This window comes from Nerophis lumbriciformis, linkage group LG03, assembly GCF_033978685.3.
Source record: "Nerophis lumbriciformis linkage group LG03, RoL_Nlum_v2.1, whole genome shotgun sequence".
NCBI lineage: Eukaryota > Metazoa > Chordata > Actinopteri > Syngnathiformes > Syngnathidae > Nerophis > Nerophis lumbriciformis.
Window position 1 is genome coordinate 21,231,150 of NC_084550.2, and position 26,008 is coordinate 21,257,157.

Sequence of the window (26,008 nt, forward strand, 5' to 3'; positions counted from 1 at the left end):
CGTTAAAAGCCAGGAAACGCAGATGTGGCAGCAGATTAATGTTGTATGGCCCAGTAGCACGCACACGAGCAGATTCACACCGAACACACACAAGGGGCGCCACATTTAGCACCGCGGAAATATTTCACGTCCTCTGTGTCACCTGAATCTTTTCTGACTTTGTAAACATGTTTTTTGCTTTAATAAGGTTTTATACAGGCAAAGTGTATGCAAATACAGTTGTAAAGAACATAATGTCATGGCTGTCTTGAGTTTGCAATCATTTCTCTTATTTTTTTGTGATAAAGTGATTGGAGCACATATTTGTTGGTCACAAAAAACATTCATGAAGTTTGGTTCTTTTATGAATTTATTATGGGTCTACTGAAAATGGGTCAAAAGTATACATACAGCAATGTTAATATTTGCTTACATGTCCCTTGGCAAGTTTTACCGCAATAAGGCGCTTTTGGTAGCCATCCACAAGCTTCCGCTTGAATTATTGATCACTCTTCTTGACAAAATTGGTGCAGTTCAGCTAAATTTGTTGGTTTTCTGACATGGACTTGTTTCTTCAGCATAGTCCACGCGTTTAAAGGGGAACATTATCACAATTTCAGAAGGGTTAAAACCATTAAAAATCAGTTCCCAGTGGCTTATTTTATTTTTCGAAGTTTTTTTTCAAAATTTTACCCATCACGCAATATCCCTAAAAAAAAGTGTAGATTCCTAATGAAGCCTTTAGCTTGACGCTTCTCTACTTTCTCCTGCTCCGCTTGCTGCGGCGACAACAAACAAAACTCCAGACGCTCCTCTTCGTTTTGTATCGTTTACTTAATAATTCAAAAACGTAAAACAATAACGATGTGGGAACAAATGAATGGCAAAAATATAGAGAGTTTGTTACAGTAGGTGTTAGAAAAAGCAAGAGTAAGAAAAAGTAAGAGTGAGGTCAAAAAACTGTGTGGCTCAATTCCCTCGCACCTGACTGCCATTACCCATAATGCACTGTGTCCAAAAACCAACCTACCACACAGATCCTTCCGCCATATATGCAATTTACACGGTTATGTCATCAAACTATTTAGACAAATGTAATAATTATTCTAAACATGCAAATAAAGTAAATAGTCCCATTTTGGCTGAATAAACATAAAGCACCTTCCATAAAAATGTAAATTAACTTAAACAGCATTTAGGCTCCCTACAAAAAGCTTCAAAGTGCCTGATTTTAACCATCGTTATATATACCCGTCCATTTTCCTGTGACGTCACACAGTGATACCAACACAAACAAACATGGCGGTTAGAACAGCAAGCTATAGCGACATTAGCTCGGATTCAGACTCGTATTTCAGCGGCTTAAGCGATTCAACAGATTACGCATGTATTGAAACGGATGGTTGTAGTGTGGAGGCAGGTAGTGAAAACGAAATTGAAGGAGAAACTGAAGCTATTGATCCATATCGGTTTGAACCGTATGCAAGTGAAACCGACGAAGACGACACGACAGCCAGCGACACGGGAGAAAGCGAGGACGAATTCGGCGATCGCCTTCTAACCAACGATTGGTATGTGTTTGTTTGGCATTAAAGGAAACTAACAACTATGAACTAGGTTTACAGCATATGAAATACATTTGGCAACAACATGCACTTTGAGAGTGCAGACAGCCCAATTTTCATCAATTAATATATTCTGTAGACATACCCTCATCCGCTCTCTTTTCCTGAAAGCTGATCTGTCCAGTTTTGGAGTTGATGTCAGCAGGCCAGGGAAGCTAGGGTCGATATTCTTCTCTTGATCATCTTCGGTGGCATAAGGGACGGTGTGAGCCAAGACATCCAGGGGGTTTAGCTCGCTCGTCTGCGGGAACAAACTGCCGCCATTGCTTGCCGTGCTACCGAGGTCCTTTGTCCCTGAATTGCTCACACACCCTGGTAGATTCAATGGGGGTCTGGCGGCAGATTTCTTTGACTTTATCGTTGGAAATGCATCTGCTTTGAGTGTCGCAGGATATCCACACATTCTTGCCATCTCTGTCGTAGCATAGCTTTCGTCGGTAAAGTGTGCGGAACAAACGTCCAATTTCTTGCCACTTTCGCATCTTTGGGCCACTGGTGCAACTTGAATCCGTCCCTGTTCGTGTTGTTACACCCTCCGACAACACACCGACGAGGCATGATGTCTCCAAGGTACGGAAAACAGTCGAAAAAACGGAAAATAACAGCTGATTTGACTCGGTGTTTGAGAAAATGGCGGATTGCTTCCCGATGTGACGTCACGTTGTGACGTTATCGCTCTGAGAGCGAATAATAAAAAGGTGTTTAATTCGCCAAAATTCACCCATTTAGAGTTCGGAAATCGGTTAAAAAAATATATGGTCTTTTTTCTGCAACATCAAGGTATATATTGACGCTTACATAGGTCTGGTGATAATGTTCCCCTTTAAGTCAGGACTTTGGGAAGGCCATTTTAAAACCCAAATTCGAGCCTGTTTTAGCCATTCCTTTACCACTTTTGACGTGTGTTTGGGGTCATTGTCCTGTTGGAACACCCAACTGCGCCCAAGGCCCAACCTCCGGGCTGATGATTTTAGCTTGTCCTGAAGAATTTGGAGGTAATCCTCCTTTTTCATTGTCCCATTTACTCTCTCTCCCATTTATGTTTTTGTGATAGAGTGATTGGAGCACATACTTGTTGGTCACAAAAAAAACATTCATGAAGTTTGGTTCTTTTATGAATTTATTATGTGAGCAAATGTGCTGGGTCAAAAGTATACGTACAGCAATGTTAATATTTGCTTACATGTCCCTTGGCAAGTTTACCTGCAATAAGGCGCTTTTGGTAGCCATCCACATGCTTCTGGTTGGATTTTTGACCACTCCTCTTGACAAAATTGGTGCAGTTCAGCTAAATTTGTTGGTTTTCTGACATGGACTTGTTTCTTCAGCATTGTCCACACGTTTAAGTCAGGACTTTGGGAAGGCCATTCTAAAACCTTCATTCTAGCCTGATTTAGCCATTCCTTTACCACTTTTGACGTGTGTTTGGGGTCATTGTCCTGTTGGTGTCAGGTTTGTCACTGACAGTTTGGTTATGTTTTGTTTTTTCCTCTGTTTGTTTATTTCCTGTCAGCGCTCTTATTTTGGTTCAGTTTCCTGCTTTTCTCCCTGAGCGCTGTTTCCCCTCAGCTGCGGCTGATTGACACCTGGTGCCAATCAACCGGCTGCTATTTAGACCTGCCCTACCCTCCAGTCAGTGCTGGAGTATTAATACCTGTCGTTGTAGCTGTAGCTACTACCTGTATGCTGAATCCGGATAGCTGTTAGCCGTTTCCTGTATGCTGTGAGCTGTCTTCTAGTTCCTCATTTCCTGTTTTCCTGGTATCCTGTTTCCTGTCTCCTAGTTTCTGGTTTGTGTTTTACCTTTTATGTTGGACATTAAATCATGTTTTCCTGCACCAAGCCTGCCATCTCTGCATCTTGGGGTTCGTCACCACCAACACGTGACAGTTGGAACACCCAATTGCGCCCAAGGCCCAACCTCCGGGCTGATGATTTTAGGTTGTCCTGAAGAATTTGGAGGATATCCTTCTTCTTCATTGTCCCATTTATTCTCCGTAAAGCACCAGTTCCATTGGCAGCAAAACAGGCCCAGAGCATAATACTACCACCACCATGCTTGACGGTAGGAATGGTGTTTTTGGGATTAAAGACCTCACCTTTTCTCCTCCAAACATATTGCTGGGTATTGTGGCCAAACAGTTCAATTTTTGTTTCATCTGACCACAGAACTTTCCTCCAGAAGGAGATGTCAGATGATGTGCTCCAATCACTCTATCACAAAAAATTAAACCAATAATGTAATTTTTTATGGTACCCTTTAAGTATCGAAAAGTATCAAAATACATTTTGATACCAGTACCAAAATATTGGTATCGGGACAACACTAATCTGGACCATTCTTTTTTTTTTAAACTTACAGTATTTTTTGGAGTATAAGTCGCACCGGAGTATAAGTCGCACCTGCCGAAAATGCATAATAAAAAAGGAAAAAACATATATAAGTCGCACTGGAGCCCGGCCAAACTATGAAAAAAACTGCGACTTATAGTCCGAAAAATACTGTACTTAGTGTTTTACGGCCCTTCCTACTGTAGGTGAGACCCAGAGTTAATTTTGTTTCTGCATGGATGCATCAAATTGTGGCCCTTTAGTCGATCTTAAAACACAAAAGTAATTCATTAGGTAGCAGAAACGTTGGTCGTTTGACACAAAAGATTAGTGTCGGTCCTCTTCTGCTTCCCTCACCCCTCGCTGCACTCTTTGCCACTCTTGCCTCATATCACTAATGTCGTCCACCTCCGGTTCCCGCTCCAATCCCGGCCCTCATAAATGAAGCATCGCATTGCCCAGCGGAGCAGAAATGTTCCCTAATTTCACCGACATAACCAGCGCTGCCTTTCACATGCACACGGATACACGCGTCGTTAATGGGTGGTGGCAGCACAGTAGTGGTGGTGGGGGATTGGTTACAATGGGCTGCAGATTGCGTGCCTTTCTGGTACAGTCGTGGTCAAAAGTTTATATACACTTGTAAAGAACATAATGTCATGGCTGTCTTGAGTTTCCAATCATTTCTACAACTCTTATTTTTTTGTGATAGAGTGATTGGAGCACATACTTGTTGGTCACAAAAAAAACATTCATGAAGTTTGGTTCTTTTATGAATTTATTATGGGTCTACTGAAAATGTGACTTGGTCAAAAGTATACATACAGCAATGTTAATATTTGCTTACATGTCCCTTGGCAAGTTTCACTACAATTAGGCGCTTTTGGTAGCCATCCACAAGCTTCTGCTTGAATTTTTGACCACTCCTCTTGACAAATATGGTGCAGTTCAGCTAAATGCGTTGGTTTTCTGACATTGACTTGTTTCTTCAGTATTGTCCACATGTTTAAGTCAACACTTTGGAGAGGCCATTCTAAAACTTTCATTCTAGCCTGATTTAGCCATTGACATCACATGGACAAAGATAAGACTTTCTGGAGGAAAGTTCTGTGGTCAGATGAAACAAAAATGGAGCTGTTTGAACACAATACCCAGCAATATGTTTGGAGGACAAAAAGTGAGCCCTTTAATCCCAGGAACACCATACCTACCGTCAAGCATGGTGGTGGTAGTATTATGCTATGGGCCTGTTTTGCTGCCAATGGAACTGGTGCTTTACAGAGAGTAAATGGGACAATGAAAAAGGAGGATTACCTCCAAATTCTTCAGGACAACCTAAAATCATCAGCCCGGAGGTTGGGTCTTGCGCGCAATTGGGTGTTCCAACAGGACAATAATATTAATAATAATAATAATACATTTTATTTATAAGGCACCTTTCTGGGCACTCAGGGACACCGTACAAAATCACAACAATAAAGTCAAATTGGATAAAAAAACAACAACAACAAAGAGAAAAGAAAAGATGATTACAATGAATAAGCAGTCAGGAATAGGTGTGTTTTGAGTCTTGATTTAAAGAGGGATATTGAATCTAAGTTGGGAAGGTCTGGTGGTAAAGAGTTCCAAAGATGTGGGGCAGAGCGGCTGAAAGCTCAGGCACCCATGGTGGACAGTTTAAATAAAGGGACAGTGAGATGAATGGATGAAGAGGATCTTAGGGAACGTGGGGGCGTGGCGACATGGATCAGGTCAGAGAGATATGATGGAGAGAGGTTATGGATGCCTTTGAAAGTGAGGAGAATTATTTTAAAGTGGATGTGATGTTTGATGGGTAGCCAGTGGAGTTGCTGCAGAACAGGGGTGATGTGCTGGATTGAAGGGGTTCTGGTGATTATCCGGGCTGCAGAGTTCTGGAGAAGCTGAAGTTTGTGAAGTGACTTGTGAGGGAGACCAAACAGGAGAGAGTTGCAGTAGTCCAGGCGAGAGGTGACCAGGCTATGGACTAGTATGGCAGCAGTATGAGGGGTAAGTGACCCAATGACCCCAAACACACACACGTCAAAAGTGGTAAAGGAATGGCTAAATCAGGCTAGAATTAAGGTTTTAGAATGGCCTTCCCAAAGTCCTGACTTAAACATGCTGAAGAAACAAGTCCATGTCAAAAAACCAACACATTTAGCTGAGCTGCACCAATTTTGTCAAGAGGAGTGGTCAAAATCTCAACCAGAAGCTTGCCAGGAGCCTGTGAATGGCTATGTGGAGGAGGGCGTGGCCTGCGGGCCTGCAACGGAACGGGGTGTGCCAGGAACGGCCTCGAAGTCAGCGACAGGTGCGTCGATGGCCCAGATGGGCCGTGTTATCTAATCACCTGTCGCCCTATATAAGCAGCAGCCGGTATCCACTATTTGTGGAGGTTACCCTCCAGGGGGTTCTTCGGACCACCAAGTACCGACATGAGAGCCCGGTTCAGGGTTAAAATTAGGGCTGCAACAACTAATCAATTAAAATCGATAATAAAAATAGTTGGCGATTAATTTAGTCATCGATTCGTTGTATCTATGCCAGTGGTTCTCAAACTTTTTTTGTCATCCCCCACTTTGGACAAGGGGGAGTTTTCAAGCCCCACCTGCCCCCATCTCCCCAACAGAACTCTAATGCCAAGCTTAACATTTTCAAATTTATTGAACATCAAGTAACATCAAGTTGTATACATTCAAACTCAATAACATAAAATAACATCAAGTTCAATAATAAATAAAATAACTTTGCAGCTGTGGTATAACTTCCATCAAGTTCAATAATAAATAAAATAACTTGCATCAAGTTCAATAAATAAAACAAAAGTGTTATAACTTGCATCAAGTTCAATAATAAATCAAAAGTGTTATAACTTGCATCAAGTTCAATAATAAATCAAATAACTTGCATCAAGTTCAATAATAAATAAAATAAAAGTGCCACTTTGCATTCTTTGCAAAAAAAAAAAAAAGGAGGAGCTATGCATTTGGCAAGACAGGGCAGTGACAGCACTTTGCCCCGGGAGAGCCAATTCGCTTCACTGTGAAACAGCACGGCTGTATGATCAGCTCCCATTTCCTCACACAGTGCAGAGAACAGTCGCGCTTTCAGTGGTCGTGTTTTGATCAAATTTACCGCGCTCACAACATCTGTTAAAACCTCATTGAGTTCAGGGCTGAGCTGCCTTGACGCGAGTGCTTCCCGGTGAATGACACAGTGTGTGCCCGTCAGATTTTTATTTCTCTGCAGGCGCTGGCTCAAGCTCGACGACCTTTGAGGTGCGAGTCACAAATGTATCCATTTTGTGTAATTGTGGTCCACACATTAGCCTGCTCCCCATCCGCACGAAAGTTTGTTCCGCTTAGCCCCGCCCCCATTAGTTACTGTTGCTATGTCTGTCAAACTTTCGCTCCTACCTAGAAATTTAAAGCCTACAGGAAAAATAAGTAATTTACATTTATTTATATAGCGGATTCCACAGACAGAATCACAAAGTGATTTACAGTGTGTATAGAAAATGAAAGCATAGTAAAAAAAAAAAATCTAAGAATATAATAATAAAAAAAAAAATTAAAGTGAAATTTCCTCCCGTTCCTCGCGCCCCACCTGTCATGTCTCTATTCCCCACCAGTGGGGCGCGCCCCACACTTTGAGAAACGCTGATCTATGCTATGCGCATCCGCATAGGCAACCTTTTATTTTTATTTTTATTTTTTTATAAAAAAAAATGTATAAACTGCAACATTTACAAACAGCTGAGAAACAATAATCAAAATAAGTATGATGCCATTATGCTGTTTTTTTTTTTTCAATAAAATACTGGAAAGGATAGAAATGTAGTTGGTCTCTTTTATCCGATTATTCCGCTGCAGGCCCGCAGGCCACGCCCCCCCTCCACAGGCTACCAAAAGCGCCTTATTGCAGTGAAACTTGTCAAGGGACATGTAAGCAAATATTAACATTGCTGTATGTATACTTTTGACCAAGTCACATTTTAAGTAGACCCATAAAAAATTCATAAAAGAACCAAACTTCATGTATGTGCCCTGTCAATGCAGCTCAACTCTAAATGCACGTCCATGCCAGTGTCGGCCGCATTGTGTTCCGCCTCTCCCTTGTTTTCCCGATGTAATGATTGGAATCAGATGCTCCCGCCACACCCTGCTCATTCCATCGCTCACACTGGCCCTCTGGCTGACAGGCATCTCGTTAGTGCACTGTGTCTGTCGGTGAAGTACGAGATTGAGCCGTGCCCTCGTCTATCCCCGACGTCTCCTTCCCGCACGGTCTGAGTCGTCAGCAGAGAACAGACGGTCCTCTCTGGCCCCAGTAATGATCTGATGTCCCGTGCCTTCAAGATGTCACTTTTATTAGAAATGCTATTTTTGTCCCCCACGCACCAAAGAAAAACATTTTGTTTCACGTTGTCTCCTTTCTTCCCTCCCGCTTGTCTGGTCAGGTGGAGATGAAGATGAAGAAGACCGAGGCCATCCGATGGGAGAATCTGGAGGGAGAGGGACAGGAATCCAACATCAAACACTTCAATCCCAGTCAGTCCATAGTTTCTGCATTTATCAACCTGCCTTAAACCCACGTCTTCATTCTCTCACAGTGCAAAAAAAAAAAAAATCACCGAAATGAAAGTAGGCAGTCCAGCTCTCAAACGGTCTTTTCAGTAGTGTGACAGCCAAAATACGGACAAAAAGGCAGCGTTCTGACAGCTCAATGTGACTCAATATTTTAGCCCACATGCTCCGCCGCCGACGGGATTAATGACTTTATATAAGCATGCAATCAAACTATCCGTTGCATTCAACCAGCTCAAACTCAAGCTTCCTGTTTACTTGTGTCCCTTTTGAACACAAGCCTTGACATCCAATATTGTGAGATCACAGTGCCGTATGTCCACACTTGGCCCCAATATGTCTGCCGCTTGTTTGCCGCTTTATTTATGCAAATCTGCGTCTGGATTACATGTATCACCCTTCCCCCTTCATCGCTTATTGCAAGGAAATGCAGAAATGAAAGGATGTGATCCCTCCATTGAAAAGCAATGTAAAAAAAAAAATTTGTCCGAAACAAAATTGTTTAGCTGACATCTCATACAGCTTCAAACTGTTCTTAATGTGTACCGTATTTTCCGCACTATAAGGCGCACCTAAAAGCCTCCAATGATCACAAAAGCTGACAGTGCGCCTTATAATCCGGTGCGCCTTATATATGGACCAATATTGAGCCACAACAGGTCTCGCAACTACGGGATGCATAACATAACCCCAGCCTCTACTGTAGCGTCTATTCTATGCGCCTTATAATGCGGTGCGCCTTATACAAACCCCGTTTCCATATGAGTTGGGAAATTGTGTTAGATGTAAATATAAACGGAATACAATGATTTGCAAATCATTTTCAACCCATATTCAGTTGAATATGCTACAAAGACAACATATTTGATGTTCAAACTGATAAACTTTTTTTTTTGTGCAAATCATTAATTTTACAATTTGATGCCAGCAACACGTGACAAAGAAGTTGGGAAAGGTGGCAATAAATACTGATAAAGCTGAGGAATGCTCATCAAACACTTATTTGGAACATCCCACAGGTGAACAGGCTAATTGGGAACAGGTGGGTGCCATGATTGGGTATAAAAGTAGATTCCATGAAATGCTCAGTCATTCACAAACAATGATGGGACGAGGGTCACCTCTTTGTCAACAAATGCGTGAGCAAATTTTTGAACAGTTTAAGAAAAACCTTTTTCAACCAGCTATTGCAAGGAATTTAGGGATTTCACCATCTACGGTCCGTAATATCATCAAAGGGTTCAGAGAATCTGGAGAAATCACTGCACGTAAGCAGCTAAGCCCATGACCTTCGATCCCTCAGGCTGTACTGCATCAACAAGCGACATCAGTGTGTAAAGGATATCACTACATGGGCTCAGGAACACTTCAGAAACCCACTGTCAGTAACTACAGTTGGTCGCTACATCTGTAAGTGCAAGTTAAAACTCTCCTATGCAAGGCGAAAACAGTTTATCAACAACACCCAGAAACGTCGTCAGCTTCGCTGGGCCTGAGCTCATCTAAGATGGACTCATACAAAGTGGAAAAGTGTTCTGTGGTCTGACGAGTCCTCATATCAAATTGTGTTTGGAAACTGTGGACATTGTGTCCTCCGGACCAAAGAGGAAAAGAACCATCCGGATTGTTATAGGCGCAAAGTTGAAAAGCCATGGTGTGGGGGTGTATTAGTGCCCAAGACATGGGTAACTTACACATTTGCCATTAATGCTGAAAGGTACATACAGGTTTTGGAGCAACATATGTTGCCATCCAAGCAACGTTACCATGGACGCCCCTGCTTATTTCAGTAAGACAATGCCAAGCCACGTGTTACATCAACGTGGCTTCATAGTAAAAGAGTGCGGGTACTAGACTGGCCTGCCTGTAGTCCAGACCTGTCTCCCATTGAAAATGTGTGGCGCATTATGAAGCCTAAAATAAATACCACAACAGAGACCCCCGGACTGTTGAACAACTTAAGCTGTACATCAAGCAAGAATGGGAAAGAATTCCACCTGAGAAGCTTCAAAAATGTGTCTCCTCAGTTCCCAAACGTTTACTGAGTGTTGTTAAAAGGAAAGGCCATGTAACACAGTGGTGAACATGCCCTTTCCCAACTACTTTGGCACGTGTTGCAGCCATGAAATTCTAAGTTAATTATTATTTGTGGGAAAAAAAATAAACTATGTTGTCTTTGTAGTGCATTCAATTGAATATGGGTTGAAAAGGATTTGCAAATCATTGTATTCCGTTTATATTTACATCTAACACAATTTCCCAACTCATATGGAAACGGGGTTTGTATATGAACAACGTTTTAGAATAGGCCATTCATTGAAGGTGCGCCTTATAATCCGGTGCGCCTTATAGTGCGGAAAATACGGTATTCAAAAACGTGTTATGTTTTATACAAAACATTAATTGAGAACAAGGCCCCCTCAGGCAAAATGTGTTGACATTTTTTTATATCAATCAATGTTTATTTATATAGGCCTAAATCACAAGTGTCTCAAAGGGCTGCACAAGCCACAATGACATCCTCGGTACAGAGCCCACATAAGGGCAAGGAAAAACTCACAACCCAGTGGGATGTCAACGAGAATGACTATGAGAAACCCCCAGGGGAGACCAGGTGCAATGGACGTCGAGTGGGTCTAGTATAATATTGTGAGAGTCCAGTCCATAGTGGATCTAACATAATAGTGTGAGAGTCCAGTCCATAGTGGATCTAACATAATAGTGAGAGTCCAGTCCATAGTGGATCTAACATAATAGTGAGAGTCCAGTCCATAGTGGATCTAACATAATAGTGAGAGTCCAGTCCATAGTGGATCTAACATAATAGTGAGAGTCCAGTCCATAGTGGATCTAACATAATAGTGAGAGTCCAGTCCATAGTGGATCCAACATAATAGTGAGAGTCCAGTCCATAGTGGATCTAACATAATATTGTGAGAGTCTAGTCCAGGGGTCGGCAACCTTTACCAGTCAAAGAGCCATTTTGACCAGTTTCGCAAATTATAGAAAATAATGGGAGCCGCATAATTTTTTTGAAATTTGAAATGAAATAACACTGCATACAAAGTTTTTTTTGGCTTTGTGCTATGTATAAATCAGGGGTCTCAGACACGCTACCCACACCTTTATCTGGAATTTGAAAGCTGGTGCGGCACGCGGGTTTAAAATTATTGGCGCTTGTAAGCGTCATGCGTGCCGTGATGGTACAGCATATGGCACCCACTACAACCAGCGTGCCTGACCAGCCACACGTTGTATGGTGTTTCCGCTTGCTCACGTAAGTGACAGCAAGGCCTACTTGGTCAATAACCACACAGGTTACACTGACGGTGGCGGTATAAAAAAAACTATAACACTCTTACTAATAATGCGCCACACTGTGAACCCACACCAAACAAGAATGACAAACACATTTCGGGAGAACATCTGCACCATAACACAACATAAACACAACAGGACAAATACCCAGAATCCCATGCAGCCCTTACTCTTCCGTGACACATTATACACCCCCGCAACCAAACCCCGCCCACCTCAACCGACGCACAGAGGGGGGGGTTGATGTGTGAGGGAGCAGGGTTGGGGTGGGGGCGGGGTTTGGTGGTAGCAGGGGTGTATAATGTAGCCCGGAAGAGTCAGGGCTGCATGGGATTCTGGGTGTTTGTTCTGTTGTGTTTATGTTGTGTTAAGGTGCAGATGTTCTCCCGAAATGTGTTTGTCATTCTTGTTTGGTTTTGGTTCAAAGTGTGGCGCATTATTAGTAAGAGTGTTAAAGTTGTTTTATATGGTCGCCGTCAGTGTAACCTGTGTGGCTGTTGACAATGTATGCCTTGCTGTCACATACGTGTGCAAGCAGAAGATGTATATTGTATAACAAGTGTTGGGCTGGCACGCTGTTAATACAGATTGTAGAGAGCGCCAAATGTTGTACCATCATGGCACACCCTTATTATAGCTATAAGGGTGAAAATCGGTAAATATAAATCCCGGGAATTTTCTGCGAGAGGCACTGAAATCTGGAAGTCTCACGGGAAAATTGGGGGGTTCAGCAAGTAAGCTGCTGAGCCGCATCAGAGCGATCAAAGAGCCGCATGCGGCTCCGGAGCCGCGGGTTGCCGACCCCTGGTCTAGTCCATAGTGGATCTAACATAAGGGTGAGAGTCCAGTCCATAGTGGATCTAACATAATAGTGAGAGTCCAGTCCATAGTGGATCTAACATAATAGTGAGAGTCCAGTCCATAGTGGATCTAACATAATAGTGAGAGTCCAGTCCATAGTGGATCTAACATAATAGTGAGAGTCCAGTCCATAGTGGATCCAACATAATAGTGAGAGTCCAGTCCATAGTGGATCTAACATAATATTGTGAGAGTCTAGTCCATAGTGGATCTAACATAAGGGTGAGAATCCAGTCCATAGTGGATCTAACATAATAGTGAGAGTCCAGTCCATAGTGGATCTAACATAATAGTGAGAGTCTAGTCCATAGTGGATCTAACATAATAGTAAGAGTCCAGTCCATAGTGGATCTAACATAATAGTGAGAGTCCAGTCCATAGTGGATCTAACATAATAGTGTGAGGGTCCAGTCCATAGTGGATCTAACATAATAGTGTGAGAGTCCAGTCCATAGTGGATCTAACATAATGGTGAGAGTCCAGTCCATAGTGGATCCATCATAATAGTGAGAGTCCAGTCCATAGTGGTTCTAACAGAATAGTGAGAGTCCAGTCCATAGTGGATCTAACATAATAGTGAGAGTCCAGTCCATAGTGGGGCCAGCCGGAGACCATCCCGAGCGGAGACTGGTCATCAGCGCAGAGATGTCCCCAACCGATGCACAGGCGAGCGGTCCACCCCGGGTCCCGACTCTGGACAGCCAGCACTTCATCCATGGCCACTGGACCTCCACAAGGGAGGGGGGGGGAGCAAAGAAACGGCAGATCAATTGGTCTAAAAAGGCTAGAGTATACAAATGAGTTTTAAGATGGGACTTAAATGCTTCTACTGAGGTAGCATCTCTAACTGTTACCGGGAGGGCATTCCAGAGTACTGGAGCCCGAATAGAAAACGCTCTATAGCCCGCAGACTTTTTTGGGCTCTGGGAATCACTAATAAGCCGGAGTCTATAAACGTAGATTTCTTGCCGGGACATATGGTACAATACAATTGGCAAGATAGGATGGAGATAGACCGTGTACCGTATTTTTCGGAGTACAAGTCGCTCCGGAGTATAAGTCGCTCCGGAGTATAAGTCGCACCGGCCGAAAATGCATAATAAAGAAGGAAAAAACATATATAAGTTGCACTGGAGTATAAGTCGCATTTTTTAGGGGGAAATTTATTTGATAAATCCTAACACCAAGAATAGACATTTGAAAGGCAATTTAAAATAAATAAAGAATAGTGAACAACGGGCTGAATAAGTGTACGTTATATGAGGCATAAATAACCAACTGAGAACGTGCCTGGTATGTTAACGTAACATATTATGGTAAGAGTCATTCAAATAACTATAACATATAGAACATGCTATACGTTTACCAAACAATCTGTCACTCCTAATCGCTAAATCCCATGAAATCTTATACGTCTAGTCTCTTACGTGAATGAGCTAAATAATATTATTTGATATTTTACGCTAATGTGTTAATAATTTCACACATAAGTCGCTCCTGAGTATAAGTCGCACCTCCGGCCAAAAAAACTGCGACTTATAGTCCGAAAAATACGGTAGTATTTTATATGTAAGTCGTCACATCTTAAGTGCACAGGAAGCCAGTGCAGGTGAGCCAGTATAGGCGTAATATGATCAAACTTTCTTGTTCTTGTCAAAAGTCTAGCAGCCGCATTTTGTACCAACAGTAATCTTTTAATGCTATAATGATATAAAATTATTTTGTGGTCTTATTTAATCAAACTTAAATTTAGTTTGAGGCATGTTTTGTACTGAAACTTCAGTGTTTTTTTTGTTTGTTCTGGGGACAAGCGGTAGAAAAATGGATTGATGGATGGACAAAATAACAATTTTAACGTTAAAACAGAAATGTAACTATCAATATCTTATGGTACGAAGTTATTGTGGAATTGTCCAAAACAAAAAAAGACTCTGTAAAAACACACTTACTGGAATTGAACACAAACATTGGGTTCTAATTAGAGATGTCCGATAATGGCTTTTTTTCCGATATTCCGATATTGTCCAACTCTTAATTACCGATTCCGATATCTACCGATATATACAGTCGTGGAATTAACACATTATTATGCCTAATTTTGTTGTGATGCCCCGCTGGATGCATTAAACAATGTAACAAGGTTTTCCAAAATAAATCAACTCAAGTTATGGAACAAAAAAATGCCAACATGGCACTGTCATATTTATTATTGAAGTCACAAAGTGCATTATTTTTTTTAACATGCCTCAAAACAGCAGCTTGGAATTTGGGACATGCTGCAAGGGGTTCTGGGTATTTCTTCTGTTGGGTTTATGTTGTATTACGGTGTCGATGTTCTCCCGAAATGTGTTTGTCATTCTTGTTTGGTGTGGGTTCACAGTGTGGCGCATATTTGTAACAGTGTTAAAGTTGTTTATACGGCCACCCTCAGTGTGACCTGTATGGCTGTTGACCAAGTATGCCTTGCATTCACTTGTGTGTGTGAAAAGCCGTAGATATTATGCGATTGGGCCGGCACGCAAAGGCAGTGCCTTTAAGGTTTATTGGCGCTCTGTACTTCTCCCTACGTCCGTGTACCGCTCCGTACAGCGGCGTTTTAAAAAGTCATAAATTTTACTTTTTGAAACCGATACCGATAATTTCCGATATTACATTTTAAAGCATTTATCGGCCGATAATATCGGACTGCCGATATTATCGGACATCTCTAGTTCTAATCATATTTATTACTACAAACTAGGGGTGTACGGTATACCGGTATTAGTAGAGTACCGCGATACTAATGAATCATATTCGGTACTATACGGCCTCTAAATAGTACCGGTCCGCCACCATCCCCCCCCAACGCGCCCCTATCATCGTCAAGTCGTGTCATTGCTGGTTTACGAGCAGAGGAGCATGTTCGGCAGCGCACAATCACGGATTACTTACAAGCAGACACAGTGTGTAGCCAGAAAAGGGAGAACGCATTTTGGCTTAAAAAGTAAAGATAAAGGTGAAGTTATAACACTGAAACGCCCACCGGAAGAGGTGCTTTAAGTCATGGCGAGCTAACTAGCGGCTAAAGTCCAGCCCCAGTCGGCAGTGTTTCAGCCACTTCTAAATCACTAATCCTTGTCTCCATGGCAACAAATAAAGTAAGGTTCTTACAAGTATCATCCCTGCGGGACGAGGAATAGCTAAACATGCTTCACTACACACCGTAGCTCACCGGCGTCAAAATGTAAACGAACGGCTTTGGTGGATTTACACTGTAATGATACCAAGTACAGTAGCGTATCTAGTCGATACACAAAATCTTCTTTCGTTTTTTTTAAATGTATATTATGTTTATAAACTCAGGAAATATGTCCCTGAATATAAGTTGAAAAGGATTTGCAAATCCTTGTATTCTGTTTTTATTTACGACTTACCCAAGGTGCCAACTTCACTGGTTTTGATTTGCATTACAAAAGAGACGTCTGGGATATTTCTCTTGTTGTATTTGACATTACTAAATGGATATATTTAATGTTTGGCGCTGCCGGAGCAGAGCAGGAGGGGACAGAAAGAAGAAAGAGTATTGTGTTTATACCTAGCGTAGTATCAGTATATAAATATTATTATGATTAAATCGATATTTTTCTTTTTCTTATTACCAAATATTTTTTTTTACATTTTTGCCAATCTAATCTAGTAAGTCTCAGGATACCAAAAGAGAGCCAATTGTTTCATTTTGTTTAGTTACCGTGCACTTGCCACTATTTTTGTTGAAGATATTGTCAGTAGAGTTTACTGCCACAAATGTAATACAACAGTAAGTTTAATAAGATACACTTTATATAAATGTGTTATTGTGTATACTTGCTATAAAACGTATCAAATGGGGACCAAAGATGTTGATGGGGACATCCCTGCTACACAAATGGTGAGGCCCTCTGTGATCTGCTTATAGAGAGCGGCGGCCCAGGTTGGAAGGTGGAGGAGTGCTGAATATTCACTCCTTAACAACAAATGTGTTCCTCAACAGACGAGTACCCGACATCGTCCCAACACGGCCGCAAATGGGACAAAATCGTGGGGGACATTAGCGAGGAGGAGAAGAACGAGAAGCTGGAGGGAGACGCTGCCCTCAACAAGGTCTTCCAGCAGATCTACACCGATGGTTCAGACGAGATCAGACGTGCCATGAACAAGTCTTTTGTGAGTGTGACTCTCCATGCTTTTCACTTTAGAGCCCTCATTAGGCAATATATATTACTCTACTTTTTTTTTTTTTTCATACTACAAAACCCTAAACCAGTGAAGTTGGCACGTTGTCCATCCATGGCGCAGTGGAAGAATGGCCGTGCGCGACCCGAGGGTCCCTGGTTCAATCCCCACCTAGTCCCAACCTCGTCATGTCCGTTGTGTCCTGAGCAAGACACTTCACCCTTGCTCCTGATGGGTGCTGGTTAGCGCCTTGCATGGCAGCTCCCTCCATCAGTGTGTGAATGTGTGTGTGAATGGGTAAATGTGGAAGTAGTGTCAAAGCGCTTTGAGTACCTTGAAGGTAGAAAAGCGCTATACAAGTACAACCCATTTATCATTTGGGACGGCGTGGCGCAGTGGAAGAATGGCCGTGCGCGACCCGAGGGTCCCTGGTTCAATCCCCACCTAGTACCAACCTCGTCATGTCCGTTGTGTCCTGAGCAAGACACTTCACCCTTGCTCCTGATGGGTGCTGGTTAGCGCCTTGCATGGCAGCTCCCTCAATCAGTGTGTGAATGTGTGTGTGAATGGGTAAATGTGGAAGTAGTGTCAAAGCGCTTTGAGTACCTTGAAGGTAGAAAAGCGCTATACAAGTACAACCCATTTATCATTTATTTATTTATTTATTCCCTTCGGGGCCGTGGGGGGTGCTGGAGCCTATCTCAGCTACAATCGGGCGGAAGGCGGGGTACACCCTGGACAAGTCGCCACCTCATCGCAGGGCCAACACAGATAGACAGACAACATTCACACACTAGGGCCAATTTAGTGTTGCCAATCAACCTATCACCAGGTGCATGTCTTTGGAGGTGGGAGGAAGCCGGAGTTCCCGGAGGGAACCCACGCAGTCACGGGGAGAACATGCAAACTCCACACAGAAAGATCCTGAGCCCGGGAATGAACTCACGACTACTCGGGACCTTCGTATTGTGAGGCAGACACACTAACTCCTCTTCCACCGTGCTGCCGTTGGCACGTTGTGTAATTCGTAAATAAAAACAATACAATATTTTGCAAAGCCTTTTCAGCTTATATTCTATTAAATAGACTGCAAAGACAAAATATTTAATGTTCAAACTGAGAAACATAATTTTTTTTGCAAATAATCATTAACTTAGAATTTAATGGCAGCAACACATTGCAAAAAAGGGGCATTTTTACCACACTGTTCCATGGCCTTTCCTTTTAACAACACTCCGTAAACGTTTGGGAACTGAGGAGACCAATTTTTGAAGCTTTTCAGGTGGAATTATTTCCCATTCTTGCTTGATGTACAGCTTAAGTTGTTCAACAGTCCAGGGGTCTCCGTTGTGGTATTTTAGGCTTCATAATGCGCCACACATTTTCCATGGAAGACCGGTCTGGACCACAGGCGGTCCAGTCTAGTACCCGCACTCTTTTACTATGAAGCCACGCTGTTGTAACACGTGGTTTGGCATTGTCTTGCTGAAATAAGCAGGGGCGTCCATGATAACATTGCTTGGATGGCAATATATGTTGCTCCAAAAGCTGTATGTACCTTTCAGCATTAATGGTGCCTTCACAGATGTATAAGTTACCCATGTCTTGGACACTAATACACCCCCATACCACCACAGATGCTGGCTTTTAAACTTTGCGCATATAACAATCCGGATGGTTCTTTTCCTCGACGTCCACAGTTTCCAAAAACAATTTGAAATGTGAACTTGTCAGACCACAGAACACTTTTCCACTTTACATCAGTCCATCTTAGATGAGCTCAGGCCCAGCAAAGCCAGCGGCGTTTCTGGGTGTTGTTGATAAATAGATTTGGCTTTGCATAGTAGAGTTTTAACTTGCACTTACAGATGTAGAGATGAACTGTAGTTACTGACAGTGTTTTTCTGAAGTGTTTTTGAGCCCATGTGGTGATATCCTTTACACACTGATGTCGCTTTTTGATGCAGTACCGCCTGAGGGATCGACGGTCCGTAATATCATCGCTTGCGTGCAGTGATTTCTCCAGATTCTCTGAACCTTTTGATGATATTACGGACCGTAGATGGTGAAATCCCTAAATTCCTTGCACTAGCTCATTGAGAAATGTTTTTCTTAAACTGTTCGACAAGTTGCTCACATATTTGTTCACAAAGTGGTGACCCTCGCCCCGTCCTTGTTTGTGAATGACTGAGCATTTTTAATGGAAGCTGCTTTTATACCCAATCATGGCACCCACCTGTTCCCAATCAGCCCGTTGACCTGTGGGATGCTCCAAATAAGTGCTTGATGAGCATTCCCCAACTTTCTCAGTCTTTTTTGCCACTTGTGCCAGATTTTTTGAAACATGTTGCAGGCATCAAATTCCAAATGAGCTAATATTTGCAAAAAATAACGTTTTCCAGTTTGAACGTTAAATATCTTGTCTTTGCAGTCTATTCAATGGAAAATAGGTTGAAAAGGATTTGCAAATCATTGTATTCTGTTTTTATTTACCATTTACACAACAAGCCAACTTCACTGGTTTTGGGTTTTGTAAATTTATGTGAGATGATGAAGAACAGCGATTAAGATGCATTTCTCACAGCTAGACATGTTTGATAAAGTTCTTTCTGGGTGAAAACACGCAGTGTACACTTTTTTCTTGTATACAAAGTTTTTGGAAGGCAAACTTTTGGTCTTTTTTCCCATGAGGCAATTCATCAGCGTGAAGTGCTGACTGTCAGGCCGACTGGATCTTCTGAGTCGGGTTGAGCCCTTAAGTGTTCCTTTTTTTTTTAATGAATAAAACCAGTACTGCTGTCGTCAACTAATCTAAGCTGTGAGCGTTTTAAAGCAGAGCGAAGGTGTTGCATAACCAGATTGCTAATGAAATAGCGCATTCCACTGCAGTGATTTTTTTCCTGCTGTGCCTTTTTTTTTCCTGCAGACGGAGTCACATGGCACGGTCCTGAGCACCAACTGGAAAGATGTGGGCAAGAGAAAAGTGGATCCAAGCCCGCCGGATGATGTCGAGTTGAGGAAGTACTGAACCTCCCTCCCTCGCTCTCTCTTCTCCGCTTCCTTTTTTCCCCTCAGTTTGACCTCGGTCCCTGCATACCCCCCTCGGAAGTTCACTCAGTCTCCTCCTTCTTTGCCCGTCCTCTCCGACCTGTGCTTTTCCACCAACCAGTACAGTTCATTTCAGTCCATGGGAATACAGCGGAACCTCAATGTACAAACGTATTTGGTTCCTAGACTGGGTAGATAAATAGAAAAGTTCCTATATGCATTCTAAATATTAAATACATTCAATCAAAAAGTCTGCTTACAATAAAGCCTAAGGGAGCCGCTCAATTCTGCCTATAAAGCAGTTAAAAACATCCAAACACCTCCTTTAAGGTTTTATATACATCAGGGGTGTCGAACTTCTTTTCATCAAGGGCCACATTGCAGTCATATATAGTAGTAAAAGTAATAAAAGTATAATCGTCTCATTATATTATTGCACAATTGCCTATGCATTTGGTTATTTAATTTGTGTACGTACAAATAGATTGGATAACTTGCTTTGAAATCGTAAGTCCAGGTGACAAGCAGATATTTAAGTATGTATTGTCATTTTTACAAACTATAATACGGTATATAATAATGAGGGTGCTAAAAAAAATTTTTTATCACATATGAATCACGATTCTTATTCATCACGATTGATTAAATTAATAATAAATAAATAAATTGTAATTATTAAATTAAATACTAAATATTTAAATATTAAATTATTAAATTAATTATTAAATATTAAATTATTAAATATTAAATAAAAACATTTAAATAAATAAAAAATTGATTAAATTAAAATTGATTAAAAAAAATTCACAAATCGCATTTTTAATAAATAGGGTGCTAAATATTTTTTTTTATCACATATAAATCACGATTCTTATTCATCTCGATTGATTGAATTAATAATAAATACATTGTAATTATAAAATTAAATATTATATATTGAAATATTAAATTATTAAATTAAATTATTAAATATTAAATATTAAATTAAAAATTATATAAATAATAAATAGATTCAATTAAAATTGATTCAAACAAATTCACAAATCGCATTTTTTTCTTCTTTTTTTTGACAAATTATCTAAAAAAAAAAAAACATTATACTTATTTGGTGCACATACGTGTCATAACATCAACAACCAAAAATATATTTTGTAAGCTGTTTTGTTAAGGTGTTATGTAATTATTATTGTACCAAATAATACATTGCATAAATCAGTTTTAATCGAGAATCGTGTTAAATTGAGTATCGATTATGAATCAAATCCTCACCCCAAGAATCGTAATAGAATGGCTAACGTGCCCAAAGATTCAGAAATAACAATTGAATATTTGTACATAGATCAAAGTTCAAAACATGTGAAATTTCCTTTTTTTCTGTCAAAATGGAAATAATAAACATTTGGTCAGAAAGATGAAGTATCCACATTATACCCAGGCTTTCGCGGGCCACATTAAATGACTTGTCGGGCCGGATCTGACCCACCGGGCCTTGAGTTTGACCCGTGTGATATACATGATGTAAGTATATACTGTATATAACAGGCACATTTATAATATCATTTAATATGTGCATATTTTTGATCATTTTTAAGTATACACGGCGCATTAATTTAAAAAATGCATCACGACGTACGCTTATTTTCCAACTCCATCACTAATTATTACTCACTGCAAACTTTATGAGAGCCAACAAACGTAGTAAAACATCACTTACTGTACAATGTCTGCTGTCATTAGGATGCCGACTGCTAGGATGTTCATATATTCCCATTTAGATGAAGAATAACTCATAATTCTCGCAAAAAAGGGGGGTTGGAACCAAGTGTCTTTGTGTCGTCCTCACCATTTTTGAGTCTAAATTGTGCTGTCAAAGTCTACCAACTTGTCGGAATACGTCCTCAGCCTTCTGCTGTCCGGGTGAGAGGCGTGATTTATGATCTAGAATAAACTTCCAGGGAGCAGGGAAGTGAGGAAACAGCTGAACACTGGATGATGATCACGTTGCCGCTATTAATAGTCTGTCTGCGTTAGCACTTATAATAACAATATCACTAATACTTGGTTAATGTTCAAGTCACGAAATGTAAATGGAGTATTGTTGGCGCCTTTTGGATGTTTTTTATTGGATTTTATGGCCGGAATAGAGGACCACCCATTGCCTCGGCTGTAGAATGCATTAAAAAAAAAAAAATCCGTCATGTCTTTCATAATGATTGTGAACCATAGGCAAAATACCAAAAAAAGTGCAGTTTCCCTTTAAGTAAAAGCATATTTCTGTTCCATTCATATCCAGTTTCTCCATGGCGGTATCGATTCTATGTCGACCAGTAAGCAGACCGCAGTTGGTAACCAATGAAAGAGCACCAGTGCCGTTACCAACAAATGTACAGTACAGGCCAAAGGTTTGGACACACCTTCTCATTCAATGCGTTTTCTTTATTTTCATGACTATTTACATTGTAGATTGTCACTGAAGGCATCAAAACTACGAATGAACACATGTGGAGTTATGTACTTGACAAAAAAAGGTGAAATAACTGAAAACATATTTTATATTATAGTTTCTTCAAAATAGCCACCCTTTGCTCTTGATTACTGCTTTGCACACTCTTGGCATTCTCTCCATGAGCTTCAAGAGGTAGTCACCTGAAATGGTTTCCACTTCACATGTGTGCTTCAAGCTCATCAAGAGAATGCCAAAGGTGCGCGCAACAGTAATCATAGCAAAGGGTGGCTATTTTGAAGAAACTAGAATATAAAACATGTTTCAGTTATTTCACCTTTTTTTGTTGTGTGTTCATTCATAGTTTTGTTGCCTTCAGTGACAATCTACAATTGAGGCGGCATAGCTCGGTTAGTAGAGTGGCCGTGCCAGCAACTTGAGGGTTCCAGGTTCGATCCCCGCTTCTGCCAACCTAGTCACTGCCGTTGTGTCCTTCGGTAAGACACTTTACCCACCTTCTCCCAGTGCCACCCACACTGGTTTGAAAATGTAACTTAGATATTGGGTTTCACTATGTAAAAGTGCTTTGAGCCACTAGAGAAAAGCGCTATATAAATAAAAATCACTTCAATTTACCTTCTCATTTAATGCGTTTTCTTCATTTTCATGACTATTTACATTGTAGATTGTCACTGAAGGCATCAAAAGTACGAATGAACACATGTGGAGTTATGTACTTAACAAAAAAAGGTGAAATAACTAAAAACATGTTATATATTATAGTTTCTTCAAAATAGCCACCCTTTGCTCTTGATTACTGCTTTGCACACTCTTGGCATTCTCTCCATGAGCTTCAAGAGGTAGTCACCTGCAATGGTTTCCACTTCACATGTGTGCTTCAAGCTCATCAAGAGAATGCCAAAAGTGTGCGCAACAGTAATCATAGCAAAGGGTGGCTATTTTGAAGAAACTAGAATATAAAACATGTTTCAGTTATTTCACCTTTTTTTGTTGTGTGTTCATTCATAGTTTTGTTGCCTTCAGTGACAATCTACAATTGGGGCGGCATAGCTCGGTTAGTAGAGTGGCCGTGCCAGCAACTTGAGGGTTCCAGGTTCGATCCCCGCTTCTGCCAGCCTAGTCACTGCCGTTGTGTCCTTGGGCAAGACACTTTAGCCACCTGCTCCCAGTGCCACCCACACTGGTTTGAAAATGTAACTTAAGATATTGGGTTTCACTATGTAAAAGTGCTTTGAGCCACTAGAGAAAAGCGCTATATAAATAAAAATCACTTCAATTTACCTTCTCATTTAATGCGTTTTCTTCATTTTCATGACTATTTACATTGTAGATTGTCACTGAAGGCATCAAAAGTACGAATGAACACATGTGGAGTTATGTACTTAACAAAAAAAGGTGAAATAACTAAAAACATGTTATATATTATAGTTTCTTCAAAATAGCCACCCTTTGCTCTTGATTACTGCTTTGCACACTCTTGGCATTCTCTCCATTAACCTGCAATGGTTTCCACTTCACATGTGTGCTTCAAGCTCATCAAGAGAATGCCAAAAGTGTGCGCAACAGTAATCATAGCAAAGGGTGGCTATTTTGAAGAAACTAGAATACAAAACATGTTTTCAGTTATTTCACCTTTTTTGTTGTGTGTTCATTCATAGTTTTGTTGCCTTCAGTGACAATCTACAATTGGGGCGGTATAGCTCGGTTAGTAGAGTGGCCGTGCCAGCAACTTGAGGGTTCCAGGTTCGATCCCCGCTTCTGCCAACCTAGTCCCTGCCGTTGTGTCCTTCGGTAAGACACTTTACCCACCTGCTCCCAGTGCCACCCACACTGGTTTGAAAATGTAACTTAGATATTGGGTTTCACTATGTAAAAGTGCTTTGAGCCACTAGAGAAAAGAGCTATATAAACATAAATATAAATCACTTCACTTCACCTTCTCATTCAATGTGTTTTCTTAATTTTCATGACTATTCACATTGTAGATTGTCACTGAAGGCATCAAAACTACGAATGAACTAAAAACATGTTTTGTATTCTAGTTTCTTCAAAATAGCCACCCTTTGCTCTTGATTACTGCTTTGCACACTCTTGGCATTCTCTCCATGAGCTTCAAGAGTCACCTGAAATGGTTTTCACTTCACAGGTGTCATAGTTTAGATGCCTTCAGTGACAATCTACATTATAAATAGTCATGAAAATAAAGAAAAAGCATATAAACGAGAAGGTGTGGCCTGTAGTGTACATCCAAACAGGAAGTTGAGAATGCACAGATGACATCTTCATAAATAAGTTTAAAAAAAAAAATTGTATTACGGAATTTTGGAAAACTGGGAATTTTTCAAGTTCTTAAACCAACTGAAGACATGTTTTATATTCTAGTTTCTTCAAAATAGCCACCCTTTGCTCTTGATTACTGCTTTGCACACTCTTGGCATTCTCTCCATGAGCTTCAAGAAGTAGTCACCTGAAATGGTTCCCACTTCACAGGTGTGCCTGAAGCTCATCGAGAGAATACCAAGAGTGTGCAAAGCAGTAATCAAGAGCAACGGGTGGCTATTTTGAAGAAACTAGAATATAAAACATGTTTTTAGTTATTTTAGCTTTTTTTGTTATGTGTTTATTCATAGTTTTGTTGCCTTCAGTGACAATCCACAATGTAAATAGTCATGAAAATAAAGAAAACGCATTGAAGGAGAAGGTGTGTCCTAACTTTTGGCCTGTACTGTGTATGGTACCGTACAAAACTGAACTGTACTGCTTGGTGGAAACAAGGTCATACATTTCTCATTATCATCTCCCCCGTACCTCCTTGTCCTCTCTTGTCAATTTGGAAAGTTAGTAGGACAGAAGGATTTGCATCCTTAAGGCCAAAGTACTTAGAAGGAAAGAGTGGATTAGAACATGACTGACAGACTTAAAACAATCCAACCCGACGTTCATATCAGGGGTTTAGTACATAATTCAACCCTTGTCTGTTTGCCTTCAGCATTTCTATGTTAAAGCCCTTTATGACTTCCTGTTATCAGCACATGTATAAAAAAAAAATGTATAGTTAACAATAAGAAGTAATTTAGATGTTTTAAGCGATAACTCGGAGTGATTTTTCTCGGCTTCCGCACCCACGCTCTGCAAGATATCTCAGCGCCAATAAGTGGCTTTGTACCGCTTGTTGAGTGTGATTCAATCCAAGGTCTGAATAAAAGGCTTGTCCGGCTAACGCTCTCCGGAGTTTTGTTGTCTCTGAAAATTGTTCCGTACAGGTTGGAAAGTCTCTGGGTGAGAGAGGGGTGGTTGGTTGGCCCGTCAGCCCCCACAAGGGTAATATAGGATGGCAGGGAGCCAAATTCTGTATTGTGCGCCGAGAGGAATGAAATGTGGCGTCACTGATACCAGCGAAGGGGGGGCTGAGATATGTCCCGCAGCGGCAGGATTTAGCTTTGCTTGGGATTGTCTCGGAACGCCAGGAGATGTTTGGCCCTTCTGCAACTCGCAGAAGTGGGAAGCGGCGACCATGAATGGGCGTCCTTCCGTGGAGAAAGAGCATTAATATGGATCAGCCCCCTAACCGCCTCATCAAGCCT

At 41.1% G+C, this 26,008-nt stretch overlaps 1 protein-coding gene across 2 annotated transcripts in view; it reads left to right on the forward strand.

Moving 5' to 3' along the window:
• Positions 1 to 25,644, forward strand: part of sugt1 (SGT1 homolog, MIS12 kinetochore complex assembly cochaperone) — an 84,807-nt gene extending 59,163 nt beyond the window's left edge. For both annotated transcript variants that reach the window (XM_061935131.1, XM_061935139.1), the window contains exons 11-13: positions 8,416 to 8,506; positions 16,731 to 16,903; positions 19,839 to 25,644. In XM_061935131.1, coding sequence (XP_061791115.1) covers positions 8,416 to 8,506; positions 16,731 to 16,903; positions 19,839 to 19,940 — 366 coding nt within the window. In that variant the 3' untranslated portion in view covers positions 19,941 to 25,644. The remainder of the gene's footprint in view (positions 1 to 8,415; positions 8,507 to 16,730; positions 16,904 to 19,838) is intronic.
• Positions 25,645 to 26,008: the final 364 nt, after the last annotated feature.